This window comes from Beta vulgaris, chromosome 4 (assembly GCF_026745355.1).
Source record: "Beta vulgaris subsp. vulgaris cultivar EL10 chromosome 4, EL10.2, whole genome shotgun sequence".
Classification (NCBI taxonomy): domain Eukaryota; kingdom Viridiplantae; phylum Streptophyta; class Magnoliopsida; order Caryophyllales; family Amaranthaceae; genus Beta; species Beta vulgaris.
Genome location: NC_079205.1, coordinates 13322858 through 13340081, shown reverse-complemented (window position 1 = coordinate 13340081; position 17224 = coordinate 13322858). Strand labels below are relative to the sequence as shown.

The window sequence follows — 17224 nt, the reverse complement described above, 5'->3', positions numbered from 1 at the left end:
GCGCCAAATGTAGGACTAGCTTCAAACAAAATGAGGGGTGTCTTTTGGTAAAGATCCCAAGTCTTGAAGAGCAAGTAGAGGGAATATGGCACTTGGTTTCTATTTGGGGTTTATGTGGGCTATGTTAGTACCAATTTAGTACTCTCTTTATTTCTTTTTGATTTACGTATTTTTCTTTTTAGTCTGGTTCTTTTTAATCTACACACTGTTGTTTTTTCTTTTTTTTGATAATATATCACATCTAGTTTCTCCTCCTTTTCCACCCATGTCATTCACTTTTTAACTTTAACCCACTTTTTTGTTTCGCTTTCTCACTTTTCAGGATCTCTCTCCATCTTTTCAGTTTCTCTCTCCACTTTTGTACTTCATCCTTGGTTCTCCCCCAGAGTGAAGTGAGTAAATTAAAACGAACGGGGGGAGTATTGGTCATGTTTAGTAAATGATTTTTCCATTGATTTTTTAATTTTGTCAAACAGCCAAAAAAAAGTGTTAGGTTATTGATTTTTGGGTGGTTGAAAAACCGACTTTTAAGTCAAAATGATAAAGCTAACTGGAGCAGCTTTTTGGATTGGCTTTTGGCTTATTACTAGAAAAAAATTTAGTTCGTAATTCATTGAATACCAAGCACACATCTAGAAATGCTAAATATACTTGCAAATGGGTATCAATCATGTCCAGTGAGACTCCGCCAGTTAGATGCCTATCACAGTTTGTAAAGATGAGGTACATTTTTAAAGGAGGCCATTTGAAATGAAAGGATTCAACTATTTGTTAAAAGGTTTTTAATTTATTCCAACAAAATTCACAACAAAGCAAAAGAAATAAATCGAATGAACAAAATTTAATTTCTACATTTTGCGTATGAGCGTATACATACACACGTATGCACTATGGGAAAGAAATTTGTTTAAATTGTGTTGTTAATGGTCTAATATTAAGAGGCGTTCTCATGATAACGATCCTTACATAAGGGTGTGAAGATATTGTTAGTAAACCTTATAACCAATATATAATCTATTTTGGCTATATAATAACCAATTATTTCCTTGCAAGGTCAATCTTTCAAAATAATTATACTTCGGAAAAAAGAATTACTATTCAGTTGTTCTCACGTTCTCATAAATTGTTCTTATATGAACTTTTTTCTCATTATGGCTCCGTTTGGTAGGGCGTAAAACGTTTTCCCGGAAAATTGTTTTCCTCTATTTTCAGTTTTACATTGTTTGGTTGGCAAAAGAGTGTAAAACCATTTTCCCTTGGGGTAAAATTACTCTCCCAATGATGGAAAACCATTTTCCTTTCAAAATGAAGGGAAAACTATTTTCCTTATCTCTCTTGTACACTCCTCTCACTACCTTCTTACTTTCCCTTTCATTTTCCTTTCATTTCATCATTTTTCTTACATCGAGCCAAACAATGGAAAATTAATTTTGGAATTGTGTTTTCCATTGTAAATTGTTTTCCATGAAAATCATTTTACACTGAAAATATTTTACGCCCTACCAAACGGAGCCTATATATACCTTTTTTATTTAACAAAGAATAGCTAACTTATGCACTCGGTGAATTATTTTTTAAAAATATATTTCGCAATGCATGAAAACTATAATTTGATCTTTTGAATCATATTATATGCTCCGATTTATGTAAATGCAATTGGGAACTCGTTGTTGCCATATACTGTTTCTAGAAGTATTAGCTATAATATCTAGTTATAGAATATCATAAAAAATATTATAAATGGTATAATTAATAATCAAGTAATTGGTAAAAGACGTTCAAGAACTCGGAAAGAATGTTGGAGGAATACTTAAATGGTAAATTAAAATAAATTTACGAGCGTTAAAAATTATTACATGTTAACTGATCAAGAGAGAAAAAAAGAATATAGTTTTTATTTTTATGTAAATGGTCCCTTTGTAATTGTGTTCCCCAATCATTGGGCTCTCCATAATTTTCTCTTTTCACCTTATCCGTGCATATCACTTTCCACTAATTTTTCCATCTATAAGTACCCTTATGATTTCACAATTTCACAATTTTATACATACATTCATGGATACCTTCTCTCTCTTACTTTCCCATACAACTACCAATACTAATTTAATAATTAGATTCTTGACATTGATTGTAGATAATGTTAATTAAACTAAATGTGGTAGTTATGTTAATTTAATTTTTCTTGTAATTAATCGAAGTAATTCGCTAATTGCAATTACGTTCACAAAATCGTGACTTTTAATTACACTATATTATCTCAATTGTTAATTACGCTAATTTAATGAAGAATCTTAATTAGGAATTTTGGAAGTGTGGAGAAAGGCCAACATTGGTCTCTACATATAGAGGATAAAAAAATATGACCATTGATATTTTTTTAATTAATGAAATCATTAAGGTTATTTAATTTTTTGTAAACGGTAATATTTATCGTTGGTGACATTAATTGAGCCGAAAATCTAGCTGCAACAGTCTACAAGGTGCACTGAGATTGAGTATTTAACTAACAAGCATCAATCAAAAGCAAAAAAAAGAAATTGAAAAGTTAGTGGGTCGCTATTGGTTGGCTTATGAAATGGTAACCTACCCTTTGGTAAGGGGTTCTACATTATATGGGGTACTTTCAACAATCATGGATTCCCCATTTTACAGGAGAAAGAGTGAAATGGGAAACCTAATTCTAACCATTGTGGATGTTCAGAACACCTGCACACGTTTATTTACAATGTTATGCAAATTACATCAGTACGGTCATATGTAAAATGATAGAATAACTAAGAATAAACTTACAATACCATATTTAACTTTTACCTCCATAATATACCTTTGTGCCTTTGTTGATAAAAGTTGATTTTCTTTTATGGTCCATTTGAAAAAAAAAATGTGACTTTTGTTGAGCAATTCAAAATCAGGTTGTTTTTCACACTTTTTTTCTTTTTAAAAAATGAAGTTCATGTGTTGCTACGTACCAAGCCTACAACAAATATTAAAATAACATCCATTTTTTATGGTCCCTATGATGGTTGTATGACTCGTATCCTTTGTCAAACTCAACTTTGCTAGATTATATTTACCAACATTCCGCAACTAGGCTTACAATTTCAGATGAATATAGATCAGTTCTAAAAAGGTCAATATATAGTTTGCAATCTAAAAGAACATGAATGACAAAAAATACATTTTTGCATCACATGTGCTTTCCACCAAGGCTTTACTCGTATTCAGACAATGGATAATATTGATATTAATTTGATCATCGACAATTTTTGCCCAACTTGGAAAATTGAGACTTTGTCGTGCAACACATCTACTCTCTCAATATGAGTCCTCCTTGACTCACGTTTGTCTGAGACTCTAATAAAGCACCAGATTGAATTGCTATTGCGGAACATCTTCTTAGGTCGTTTATGTCCATAAGTTGTGATCCTTCTTCTCAATTTTCTACTATTGCACAAGATAGTATTAGGTATAACCCTGGCTAGAAAGGTCACCTAATTCCTATTTTCATTACCTCACGGGGAAAAAATCAATTACAAATTGGTAAAGTATGCATCTCTCCTGATTTAAACTAGAAGCTTCAAATCTTCCCCTTCAGTAATTGTTTTTTTCCATGTCTTCATGCTTAAAAAGACGGAAGCAACTGTTGCTGTTTACACAGAGAGGGACATCATTTCTTGTACCTGATATTCACCTATAGAGAGAGGGACATCAACTACGATGTTTAGATAGCTAATATGCAAGATTCAACAAAGTACAGAAATAATATCGACAACCAATGTCAGTATATAACTAAGGAGCTATAGAATGATACCTAATGCGATTTTTGAAAAGAAATTCAACACTTCCGGGACTTCCAGGGTTCCTTCTGGCTGTAATCTGTATTGATGCACCGTCTGCTAGCATCCGTTGTACCACCCTTGCTATGTTCTTTGTGTCATCGATCCCTAGGTGATGACTTCCCAATAACGAAATTTTAAGTTCATTTAACATAGTCCTCATTCCTGTGGCCTGGAATAAGGAATAAGCAAGTCATGCTGAAATGAAATAAGAGAAGCTAGATTCAGCAAAGGCATAAATCCTGACTAAAGGGAAAAATCATGGGTCAATCTTTTGCTAGACCTAATTACCCAAATTGCACAAATGAATGAAGCACTTATAAACTGCTGAAAATATGCTATATAAAAGGACACTTCGAATTGCTAATCGGTAAGGAATACATGATAAAAGTTGGCAATGAACTCCTAGGCCCAGACTCCCACATTGAGGACCAATCAAGCTTGTGAACACCAAACATATAGCCACTGCCAGGAACTTACCTTTCTATTATAGAAGTTCAAGTAAATATCCTTCAAATTAATCCACTCCATAAAATAAGGGGGGATCTCCATGCCACAAACTTGACACTGCTGAGGAATTTTTGTTTTGATGTCCCAATTGCCACTAGAACAGTAAAAGGAATGTCAGTTTGAACCACAGCCTACGTACTTTATTACCAATGCAGAATCAGGAAGTTTCAGGAACAGAACAGAGGAGGAACGACATGCAATTCTTGTGAATGATGCTGCAAATTAGCTCAATGCAGAAGGAATTACATGCTTAGCTTTGATGGACCATTATGCTAACTTTTTGTAGTCAAAAATTAATTGCAAAGCGAAAAGTACAAAATTATTGATTACAGCCCCTTGTAAAGATTGCAAAAGTTACAGACATAAAATCCCCAGAAGTTAATAACAATTCGTGAGGCAAAAGAATAATCCCAACTTCCATCCGGAAAATATGTCCTTTTTTTGTAGTTACTTTCAGCAAATAGAAAGAGCATTCCATTTTAGCTTTTTGTCATCCGCCTCACAAGAAATTGCTCAAAAATGGTAAAATTTGTCGTGAGATACAAGTAATAATAAACTCACCTTGATGGACAAAAGAATCAAAGGTATGGTTTGTGAAGGTTGCTAGTCAGAAAGATGAATAGTACAAGTAGTTTATGAAGATAAATGTTACAGGGATAGATTTGGTTCACCACTCAGCTTCTCTGAAGGAAAAGCCACCAAGAATATAACTATATAAGATAAAGAGCATACAAGCTGGCCACTCTGTTTTAAAGAAATAAATCCCACCCACAAAACATGAATTTTTGGGAAAGGGAACTGAAAGGAACAACCGTGAGCCTCAAAGGTCCAACATTGCATTATGTAACTATAAACTCCATTGCATGTACATTCAGGCTCTTTTTACCCTTACTGCTACTCCAATTCCTGGAAATACAAAACTTAAGAGTTAAGACAACTCAAAACTCAATTCTAAGGCAAAATTAGTTGCTCTATACTTTCTTGAGACGTAAGTCAAGGGTTGGGCAATCCTTAGACTCCAAGCATGCATAAGTACAAGCAATAATAATGTTTGCAGTGTCATGCAGTATCTTCCATGCACAAAAGAAAGTCCTAAAACATGATCTTGGACATCTAGCCTAGCTCTTTCACAATAGTTCCTTTAATCTTCATCCTAACATGTGAAAACTTATCAAGATAAAATTGCAATATCCTCATGCCTTTCTGTAATAAAAACCTAAGCAAAAACTTCAGGGAGAAAAGGGTAAACTTATGACAGTTACACACTACCATGAAGAATTTGGCAATGTTGTTGATCTATTTCCATAATGAGTATTGTTTTACCCAGGGAGGCTTTTACCCACTCCACCATAAAGGCAAATAGTCTAATTTTTCGTCTTGTGTAAAGAGACTATGCAGTTTGAAAATAATTCTTCGTCTTATGTTAAGTTTTGTATAGACAGAAGCCTATGAGTTAAACCTGTCAGTTGGATACAGCTCTAAATCGAATATAAACGCTAAAAATTTTGGTTACCTTCAGCTCTCAATGTTTAAAGGTATTCGTTGTGGATGTCAGCTGTCAGGATTAAGAAATTTGTAGCAAAAATTGATTTTTGCTGTTTGGTGGTCCAACCATCTATTTCACTTAGGTTATGCTAACAGTAACAGTCTCAGGAAATCACATCCGCGATAATCGTGTCTACAATTTAGAATAACATTCATACCATACCCAGAAGGAAACAGATAAAGGAAATGTTGTTATTGTAATCTATCTAGACAAGATCCCCCCCCCCCCTCCTTCAAACTTCCAACTCAAAAATGCAGTCTTCATTTTTCATCAACCCAAAAAGTGAAGCTCACTCAGGGTTATTAGAGAATTAATTTCCGCAATGCCACCTTTACCTTCATTACTTGCTTCTGACCAAACAACCACCCAAAATCCTGCTCCTAGACTCTAGGAATTAGCAAGTCGTTGACTCCATTGTTAGAGATACCATTGAGATAATTGCCTTTGCTAATATGGCATGGGCTACCCAAGAAAAAGAAGGGAGTTAGGACTGCTGGTTTCATCCCAAAACCGATTGGCAACAAGAGGAGTAGCTTCTCAAGCTTAAAAGGTGATTAATTTCTCTCCTCTTCTACAATGTAAGACTACTCACATATGCTCAATAAACAAGGGGTTCAACATGAGTTATGACACGGCACAACCAGAATATGGAACAATTTACCTCCTGAGCAAATTGTTTTGTGCATAAGGAACAAGTCATAGACCATATGAAGAAGAAACTTTTGAAAAACATTTTCAAAGATTAGAACATATTGTGTATAATCTAAATGGGGTTTCCTAGTTATTTCCGCACTATACCTTATAAGGTTTGGCTTGTGGGCAACATGCTGTAGTTTAGAAACTAGCGGATAAAAGATGTGTTTGGCAAACGAACTCTATCCAGCTTTTGGGTTGAACTTACACTTTTAGCTTGTTTATATGGTCAAAAAACCAAATGTTATGTATGGTACAAGGTTATTCCATTGCCGAAAAATCTGCATGTGAGCCAACAAGAAATACAAATTGATACAGCTTTATTATCTTTGGCTTTTTCATGAAGTCAATGACTATTTTGCCAAAACCAAGCCATTTTAAATACTAACAGCTAGAGCCACAAGGCCCACAATGATAGCACTTTTCTTCAATGTGTAGAAGATGCTTTCAGAAAAATCATTTCGTACAAGTCCCGAAAAGGTTAGTGCAACATAAAGACAAATACATGCAGCAAGTTCAATCATCAAGTAAGAAAAACATTTGAGTATGTGTATAATCACCTCTGTTGAACTATAAAGCACATTGAGGCAACTTTTTCTCTAATCTTTCTTCATCGTAGCTTTAAGCAATAGTGGGGGTACAAATAGTACACAGTATCTGGGTATTGTAGGGGTGTAAAAGTTTAAAAACTCAAGTTTTACTGGGATACAAGGTTTACTGGATCTGCTTTTTATTAAGTATCAAAAGGCCAAGGCAGAACTAAAAAGAAGAAGATGATGAATTTGATTAGAAGTTTGTAGCAGAATAATGAACTGATAAACACAAGATTTCGAGATGCTTGTTCTCCCCAAGATACTAAAAGACACTAAAGTAAATCCTAAAATTTAACAAGATTTCTCCCTCTCTGATTGTCTCTATTGATAGACACACTCATACCATATTCCCTCTCTACTCTAACTAACCAACTATTGTTCTCTTCAAGCTACTCTCAAGTCTTGACAGCTTATAGGCAAGTTCATTACACATTTGGGGTGTATGGCTTGCACCTGAGTTGCACACCTAAGAGTTTTGGGCATTTATCCAACACCTCTTACTAGGCCTCCAATCAGGCTCACCTATGCTAGAAGAGTAAGGAAGGACAAGGGGGGAATCATTAAATACTTTTCTATTTTATACACATGCTGTAATTAAAAGAGGGATGACGTAAGGAGTTTATTAGTAGTGAAGGGAATCTTTTCAGAGTTGGTTAGAATACTGCCAAAAAGGAGTATAAATAAGGGGATGAGATATGTTGTCAAGGTATTCAGAAAATAGAAGAGAGAGAGAGAAGTAACTTGGGAGAGCTCACATTCCTCTCAAATGTACTGCCAAAAAGGAGTATAAATAAGGGGATGAGATATGTTGTCAAGGTATTCAGAAAATAGAAGAGAGAGAGAGAAGTAACTTGGGAGAGCTCACATTCCTCTCAAATGAGTGTGAATTGTATTTAGTTTACTTCTTTGGTTGATCAATACAATATCTATCTGGTTAGTAATATTGCCTTAATTACTCTGTTTACCTGAGTCCATAGCAATTTTGCCTTTTCTACATTATTATCATAGTGAATACCAAACTATCAGACTAAATGCTAATCAGTGAGAAACATGTTCCGAAATTTGTTTGATTAACCACTTAAAATTCACTATATGGTCCCTCATTGATCAGAATACTACTACAACAACAGCTACAACAGCAATAACAATGCCAAATTCTTAATCCAAAAACTAAAACTTAGCATTAATCCAGCTTCAGTCTCATCCACCAATATATCCACAGACAGCATACACCACGGCAGCTTAAAAAGAATCCACATTTGGTCATACTTAATGAGTCAATTCACCACTGGGCCCTTCTCAAGTATCCCCTTACTACTAACACAAACCTTTAACTGACAGGGTCTAATCAGTTGAACCAGGGAACACATGAGTATCAAGAAAAACAACTCAAGAAACAAAAGACATACCAAATAGGATAAATAGGGAAGAAACAAGAGCAGGTTTGGGGCCTTGGGGAAAGGATAGGGTTAGCAAGTACATAGTTAGAGTCATGGTCCACACCTGAAGCTTGCAAATCATCACTTGACAAATTGTCACCACAGACTTGGCACTTTGTAGATTTTAAAGATCTAATTTATCCCAAACATAAGTTGGGTGGACAACTTAGGTACGATAGTTTTCATGGAATATCATTTGATCTAAGTTATTTATCCAAATATAATTACAAACCTTGGTCCAACATCCCTACAACTCCTTTTTATATGTTTTCATGCAAAAATGACAAGTTGACAAATGCCAAGGAAATAATTAAGTTTCAATTAACCTCGAGGAAAGGTCTTGATATTTGATTGGACCTTATTACAAACTTCCAAGTATTATGTATCATACTATAACTAACAAATATGCGTGGAAATTTTAATCCTTAACCACCTCCATTCTTTTTTGTTCTTTCCAATTACTGTAGGTACACAGACCAAGAGGAAAGGAAGGGGGACCACCCATGTGGTGTTTATCTACTAACTGTAGGAGAGAAAAAGACTAAGACATAATCAATGGGTTCTAATGGGTCCCTATTACTGGGCCAATGGAAGACAAAAGAGGGAAATAAGTTTGCTTTAAAGGAATAAAGTGAGAATTGTTAGAACATAAAAGAACGGATGAAAAGGGAAAGTAGGTAGAGCAAAGATGAACAGACAGTATTAGCTAAGCCTAATATGACTATGTAAATCTTCAAGTTATACCGTACAAAGTGAAGCGAAGTGCACATATCGCCTCTAGCTTAAATTTATAACAACAAAATCTCCTATTGTTAATCTCAGATGAAACACATAAAGCACTATTCTTTGAAGAAAACACTCACCAAGTCACAAATGCAGCTCTGGTTAGGGCTCCACCAAGCTCCTTTTCCCACAAGTCATGGCTAGACATCCAAGCCTCGAATTCTTGAATGACTTCATTGAAAGGCATAGCTGTATCATGCCAAACACTGCAACATTTAAAGATCACATCATCTTACCACCAAACTCTTTAGCCTATCAATTTGTTCAATAAGGACCTTTTCAGCTCTGTTAAAATGAAAGAGCCCCTACATTAATCATAAAGGTAAATTTGAAAAAATTGATGCGCCATTGATTTATTAAGCATTAATCATCATAAAGGACAATGTATTTGGTCATGATCCAAGTCAAAAAGACGTAACTTAAACTTACCGGTCAACACCTATTTTCCCATATTTTCCTTCAATATATTCTTTTATCCTTTGCTCACTCATTTTTGAAGGTCTAACAAACCTGGAGAAGATATAAAGAAGAACTGAATAAGCCCCTTAAACGCAGGTTACCGCCTGCAAAGATTATAGATCAAAATTTAATGAAGGGTATAGTGATTAACAACCATAAAGTGACAATCAGCTTTCAACAAAAGCAATTTTGTGTTCTTTTAAAAAGGCACAAGATCTAGAAGGTTATAGTCGAGATATTGAAAAAAAAGTGCTCTGTTGTAAATTTCAGAAAAGAGAGGAGAGAGAGAGAGAGAGTCATGACACCACAAAGATCTGGCTTAATCACAATGCTAACATATTAAGCATCCTTCATCTAACTTTCTTTTTTCATTTGCCCCCCCAAAAGAGGTTTGACTAAAGAGAACAAAAAGTAAAAATAAAACAGCATTATTTGTACATGACAAGTTACGCCACACATAACGACTAAAATTACGAGTTACTGCATCATAACAAGGAAGATTATAGTAAAAATGGCATTACAGTTTGTAAGAGAGCAAAACCTGTGGAAGAAATCAACAACATGCATTGTTTTGGCATCGATTATCATAACCGGGAACTCAAGAATCTCAACTTTTCCTTCTAAATCGAGCACCAAAAAATAGTCTACGTCTTGTGAGCCCAACTTTACAAATTTAGAAATATTTGCTTCAAGGGGCACAGAGCAATCGTGATTGAACTTGTCGAGGTGCAGAGAATCACTCATCTGCATATTGAAGTCATTGCAAAAGAAAAACTGTTTCAATCCCGAATCTGAAAACATATTTGCCAATATTGTATTCTATGTCTAGTTCATGTGTTTCCATTTTCCTTAACTAAAAACAAGAAGTGTGATCATAAAAAGAAAGATAAATTCATTGGAAAAAAGAAATAGTAGTAGTAGGGTGGTGCACTAGCACATATGCAGGAAGTATTTCTGTTAAAATTTTCCCGGAAATGTACGAAGAATACTGTTTTACTAAATTTATATTGCAAAGGGCCCATATAAAGCTCACCAGTTAAGATGTCTGAACCATAAAATGTTCTGCAATTCAGTTTATGGCAGCATAAAGTGTTTGAAATGATGCAAATTGCAAGCACTAACATAGATAGCAAAAACTTCGTGACAACGTTTCTGTGCATTTATGCTCAAATTTATCCAGTTATATATTTTCATCTAATTATTAGACGACAAAAACTAAACTCAACAATGGCAAATATCATTGCAGTTATACACTTCAGTAAGGCATTTTATCGAACATTTGCCGTGCAACATGTAAAATAACAAGCAAGTAAAAAAAAAAAAAAAAAAATCCCCAACAACATGCTAATATTCATCGTCTTCATTAAATTTTCATAAAATTATTTCCCACATTATTCTATCGTATTGAAAATTGAAGGAGCATAAAACAGCTTTCTGAAAAAAAAAAGACAAGGGTAATTTTGGAATTTACCATGGTGCACTTTCCTTGAGTGTAGTACAAACACAAGGGTTTCCAAGTGGGTTTGAAGGTTTGAGGAGCGGGAAACTGATCAGTAGAATGATTTGAGTTGTGCGTTGACAGAGAAGCTGAGAGACTGAAGTTGCGAACTGAGAAAATTGGAGGAGAGAGAGAGGGAGCAAAATTGGAGAGAAGGATTGAAGAGGAGAGAGAAGAGTATCTTAGCAGTGGAATTCTGGATAAACAAGCCATTGAACTTTCAAGCTTTCAACAATGGCTTGAAAAAAAGTTCTCAACAACAGTATCAAGTGCAGCGGTCTCAAATTTAGGCTCCGTTTGGTATGGCGTAAAATATTTTCAGTGTAAAATGATTTTCATGGAAAACAATTTACAATGGAAAACATAATTCCAAAATTAATTTTCCGTTGTTTGGTTCGATGTAAAAAAAATGATGAAATGAAAGGAATGAAAGGGAAAGTAAGGAGGTAGTGAGAGGAGTGTACAAGAGAGAGAAGGAAAATAGTTTTCCCTTCATTTTGAAAGGAAAATGGTTTTCCATCCTTAGGAAAGTAATTTTACCCCAAGGGAAAATGATTTTACACTCTTTTGCCAACCAAACAATGTAAAACTGAAAATAGAGGAAAACAGTTTTCCGGGAAAACGTTTTACGCCCTACCAAACGAAGCCTTACAGAAACGTGAAATTCAAACTGCTCTGTCGGTCCGGGTAAGTAGAACTACTAATTAAAACTAGTTATTGAGCTCGGAAATTGTCCCGACACAAAAATGGTTATATTCTGTTTGGCATTACTAGTTGAAAATAAACTGAAACTGATAAGGTGCTAAAACTGATAAGTTAATTGATTAGTTTAACTGTTTGGCAAAATTAGTTGATTAAGTTGATAAATTATTTTAGCAAAATTAGTTGTTGTCAAAAATTTGGAAAGATTATTCAAACTTTCAGTCACTTGATTTTGAAAAGGTAAATTTTTTAACTTATCATTTAAGTCATTTTAGCCACCTGAAATTTTATTTTAGGTGCTCTCCAAACACTACTAATCATTTTAGCACCTAAAATATGTTAGCACCTTATCATTTAAGGTAGCTAAAATGCTTCCCCAAACAGAGCCTAGCGTTGTCATCTTTATTACTAGTCTCATATGTACGCTATGGGTATAAAATTACTTATTCTTTAAAATTATTTATTGTCTAGTAATAATTTCCATCAAAAAATATTTACAAAAACTAAAAAGGGAAATTGCAATTGTTAGCGTTGTGTTTTTTGTTTGCAAATGACGAAGAAGATGTTACAATATAATTTGTTTTTGAGAGTCAAAGATAAAGTAGGGATTTTAGTTTCATTTTGTTTTTTTCCTTTTTCTTATTTTTTGGTGTTCCTCATGTATTGCCTCATCATATAATACTACATTCGTTCCAAGATACTCTTGACATTTATCAAGGGCAAGGCACATGGTTTTAGATGATAAGTTGTTGTTTGGTTATCAATTGTTATTTTATTGGAAAGTAGATGTGCTAGAAATTAGTAGTTAGTAAAAGTAGTGTTATTTTATTTTAAGGAGAGAGAATGTAGGCTATGATTAGAGTTGGTAGGTGATAAGAGTGGTATTATTTTATTTGAATTAGAGAAAGTGTGAGCCAATAATTAAAAGGTAGAATGATTCAAATAATAGTGGGTCATATTCCAAAATAGAAGTGTAAAGAGTATTATGGGACAGATAAAAAAAAGGAAAGTGTAAAGAGTATTATGGGACGGAGGGAGTAGAGATGAATATAAATCGCGGTTAAACAATGAATTATAAAGTGAGAGGTTAATGGTCCGAAATTCAATGAATTCAAGTCATATTGAATTTCGAAATAACTTTGAATCATCATTTTTGGGTTCAAATTGGGTTTTTATTCGTGTTGAATCAACTTGACCAGATCTATATGAGATACTTCCAAGGTCCAAATAAATCAATTTAAAGAAGGTTTATATGGGCAACGTATGGGACTATTAGACATGAGATTATTGTTTGTAAACTACTCAATACCTATTGGTTACGGTCCTTTGTGAAGGTTAATTCTTAATGAGGCTATGTCGATTATGGATCAACGTTGTTGTTGTCAAAATAGTTAAGACATGCAGGTTACGAGTAGGGATGGCAATAGGTAATGGACCCGACCCGGATCCGTGGATCCAGATCCGTTTTTTAGCGGATCTGGATCCTCTTTTTTTGGACCCGACGGATCCGGGAAGGATCTGGATCCTCTGTTTAAAATACGGATCTGGATCGGGTCCTAAGTTATTACCCGGATCTGGATCTGTTTACCCGTTTTTTTTTAAAAAAAATAAATTAAAATATAAAATAAAGGGGTGAAAATGAAAACCCTAAAACCCTTTGTTTCATTTTTTCACCCCTAGTCGTTTCTATTCCTTCGTTTCTCTTCAGTCTTCAGTGACTGAAATCAGTCGGAACTTTGTTTCTCTTCAGTCTTCGTTTTTCATCGTGCAAGAGGAGCCGCCGGCGCCGAAACTCAGTCGGAAATTTCGGGTTAGTCTTCTATTTTTCTCTCATTCTTAAGTTTCTCTGTTTTGTTTTCATTTTTCATTTATTTGGGTTGTGATTTTTTCGGGTTTTCATTATCAGTCGGAACTTTTGCTGGAATTTGCTCGATTTTTTGCTTCTTTACTCGATTTTCTACTTGTTTGCTCGCGGAGATCAGGTTAGTCTTCATTCTTTCGTTACTCTCTCTGTTTTGTTTTAGTTTTTCATTTTTTTGAGTGGTGATTTTTTCGGGGTTTTCATTTTTCTAGGTTGTGATGTTTTCGTTTTTCATCTTAACCAATTATTGCTCGAATTTACTCGATTTTTTGCTTCTTTACTCGATTTTCTACTTGTTTGCTCGATTATTTACTTGTTTGCTCGAAATTTTTTTACTTATTTGCTCGATTTTATCTTGTTTGCTCGATTTTTTTGCTTGTTTGCTGGGTTGTTGTTGGCTTATTTTTCATTCTTGTTTGCTCGATTTCATATGATAGTTTGTAAGCTGATTTTTTTTGTTGCGTTTTTTCAAATTAGGGTTGTTTGTAAATCATAATTATGGATGGTAAAATGTCATTTAAAGATAGTGTGTCATCATTTTGTTGTTTGTTTTATATTTGTATATAATTTTTAACTAATATTCGTATTTGGTTGGTTATTGTGTTATTTTTTTTTGTTTTAGGATGGTGATGATGTTAGTAGTGATGAATAATAGTCCTCCTGAAGTCTTGATAGATGGACCAACTGAAGAATGGAAGATGTAACATTGTAGCTTGTTAAGAATTGTAGCATTATTGAATTTTGTTGAACTCTTAATATTATTGATGTTGGATTTGTTAAACTTAATTTTGGTGAATGCTTGGATGGACAAATAGCGTTGTTAACTTGTTATTGAACTTTTGTTAAACTATGTTTTCATTTTATAATAAAAATTAGGGTTGTTTGAAGAAAATAAAATAGGATCCGTTTTGGATCCGCCAGATCTGTCGGATCTGGATCTGGATCCTCGATTTCATTACCCAGCGGATCCGGGTAGGATCTGGATCCTTGCTTAAATAACGGATCTGGATCCTACCAGATCCTACCCGTTGCTATCCCTAGGAATAGGAAGTCAGTCCTGAGTTTTTTAATTACCCTGATTCTTCTTTTGCATAATACTTCTTTGGGCTTTCATATGTTGTCCAATAAATACTTTGTTCAGCAAAAACTCGTCCGATAAACACCTTTTTAAGTTGATCCTATCATGGTGTTAATTACAATCCTTTTCTTTTCAACTAAGCCTACTCATCAATCATTGATAATGATTATTGTTTGACTTTTTCACTGATCACGATTCGAGATCGAGGTTTTTGAAGACATTGCAACATTTGTTCTACCTCTAAAAGACATTGTACAAGAAAAAGATTACATGACATACCGTTTGTTAGTAAACAACAGGGATTAGAGGAATGTCATTGAAATAATCCACTAATATGGCCTCATTCCACCTCTATTCTTTTGTTTGCAAATTAAATGCATGTTGTTTCTCCGTACTCTATTGCAAACCCAAGCTAAGGCCTAGTGGCGAACAACTTTGCACTTTCAAGTTTCAACTAAGAACTATGTGATTCCTAAATTTTAAAACTAGAAAATGAGTTGTAACGATCTAGAAATTTAAGAAATGCAAGAAAAACGAAATCTTATGAGATATGCAACTTTATAAATGGATTCAAACTAGCATTTTATTTCAATCATGTCAACAACATTCTAGATCTGATGCTATTTAACGCATTTGACCAGTAATTATAATCAATACAATAACATTGAGAACGAACATTCATGCATGTTAACCTGAAGTTGTGGAACCAGCACAATTGACTGGTAATTATACCCAATACAATTAACATTGAGAAAACGAAACACTACCAAAAGAAGAAACATAATATAATTCAGCTGTCCAGGAGCTTGAATTTTCACCAAGGTGTTGCACAAAATTTTCATGTTAATGTTCATCGTAATAAATCTTTTTTACCAAAGAACATAGGATCTGAAAAACATGAAATATCACCTCCCCCTTCACTAGTATTGATTACGATTCAGTACAATTTAGCAATAAATTTAATCTTATTTTACGGTAAAATAACAATCTTAGGAATGGGAATCAATATATGTTACCACCCGCGATTACTATATATCCAATCTCAGGGAGTAGTGATGATTAATCAAGGATAACAGTTAAAACTCTTTTACATGTTAAGAATGCTTTCTATCGTCAAAGAGATAGCTTATAGCCAAAAAGAAGATGCTAACCACCTGAAACACTTCAAAAACAGTCTCTACCAAACTAAAAACGACAAAGTAACTGCTCTAATGTGTTTCTTCTCTTCTGAGTTTAAAAATTGCAAACTGAATCATGCCAGCAGCCAAAAAGAGCAAAAAAAAGCATATGAAAATAACAATACACTTATCCAGGTCCAACAAATGAAAGGGTCAATGACAGTTAGTTCTAAATCAATGAAAATGTCATTGCAGATCTTGCAAAAACACAATAGTTGTCCTGTTCAATAGTTCTGAGCAGATTACAGCTAATAAGCAACTAGACTAGTCTTCCAAAATCATACCTAATGCTGAATTTATCACCCTTTCTTGGCAGAACGGGAGACAAAAGGCAAATGGCTACTTTGCAGCACTTCACACATCTACATCATCCGCTAAAGAAAATTTCGGAGGAGAAGGAGTTCAAATGTGATGGCTGTGAAAGATTAGGCATTGGGCAGAGATACCAATGTCAGGAATGCAGTTTCAATCTGCATACGCATTGTGGCCATTGTCCTGCTGATCTTACCTCGTTTATGCACCCGAAACACCGACTTCACTTGGCCTTAGTGCAAAGGGCACGAGCCACATTCTCCAATGACCACACCTGTGAAGTATGTGGGGAGAGTGTAGGGGGGCTATTCTATCAATGCAAGCGGTGTCAAATTTATGTTCACCCACTTTGTAGCCAATTGCCTCAATATGTGCACTATGTGGCAGATGTAGGGCACAGTTTAGAGCTACAGCATCAAGAACAATCTAGTTCTTGCACAGTTTGTGGGGTACAGTGCAACCACTGGTACTACAAATGTGGCATGTGCCCTGTAGTCCTTCATATAGACTGCCTATTATCAATGCTTCTACCCCTAAGGTCAACCTACCGCTTACCTTCATCATCACAGAAAAAAAGGTCAACAGCTGCGACTTGGTGGTGGTACTGTGCAGCTTCTGTTCTAGCTTTGCAATTAATTTACCTCGTAATGAAATTCTGATACCAGTATATCAGACGGATGAAATTTACATGCCAGAGGTGAGCACACAGTCGTGCTGCAGATTTTTATTTTTCTTT

The 17224-nt window shown here is 34.6% G+C and overlaps 2 protein-coding genes across 3 annotated transcripts; one reads left to right on the top strand and one right to left on the bottom strand.

Annotated features, from left to right (window-relative positions):
- Positions 1–3040: 3040 nt before the first annotated feature.
- On the bottom strand, positions 3041–11765 carry LOC104891468 (hypothetical protein). 2 transcript variants are annotated; one of them, XM_010677164.3, is made up of 7 exons: positions 11331–11762; positions 10401–10603; positions 9830–9910; positions 9481–9606; positions 4317–4440; positions 3812–4008; positions 3041–3691 (listed from the first exon to the last, which is right to left on the bottom strand). In XM_010677164.3, the coding sequence occupies exons 1-7, from the start codon at positions 11568–11570 to the stop codon at positions 3688–3690; spliced, it is 975 nt and encodes a 324-aa protein (XP_010675466.2). In that variant the 5' UTR covers positions 11571–11762; the 3' UTR covers positions 3041–3687. The 2 variants fall into 2 exon arrangements, with proteins under 2 accessions (XP_010675466.2, XP_010675467.2); XM_010677165.4 differs by lacking the exon at positions 3041–3691 and having other exon boundaries at positions 3861–4034; positions 11331–11765.
- Positions 11766–16471: 4706 nt separating this feature from the next.
- Positions 16472–17147, top strand: LOC104891469 (hypothetical protein). The gene has a single exon (XM_010677166.3). It carries the CDS (start codon positions 16512–16514, stop codon positions 17145–17147), a length of 636 nt encoding a protein of 211 aa, XP_010675468.2. The 5' UTR covers positions 16472–16511.
- The last annotated feature ends 77 nt before the right edge of the window (positions 17148–17224 follow it).

Bases quoted from the DNA above. Each gene is read 5' to 3' on its own strand.
- LOC104891469 (XM_010677166.3), top strand. From the start codon at position 16,512: ATGGCTACTTTGCAGCACTTCACACATCTACATCATCCGCTAAAGAAA.
- LOC104891468 (XM_010677164.3), bottom strand. From the start codon at position 11,570: ATGGCTTGTTTATCCAGAATTCCACTGCTAAGATACTCTTCTCTCTCC. The intron at 9,911-10,400 runs GTTTTGCTCTCT...TATCTTCTCCAG, and splicing joins GTTGTTGATTTCTTCCACAG to GTTTGTTAGACCTTCAAAAA. The intron at 9,607-9,829 runs GTAAGTTTAAGT...TAAATGTTGCAG, and splicing joins GGGAAAATAGGTGTTGACCG to TGTTTGGCATGATACAGCTA.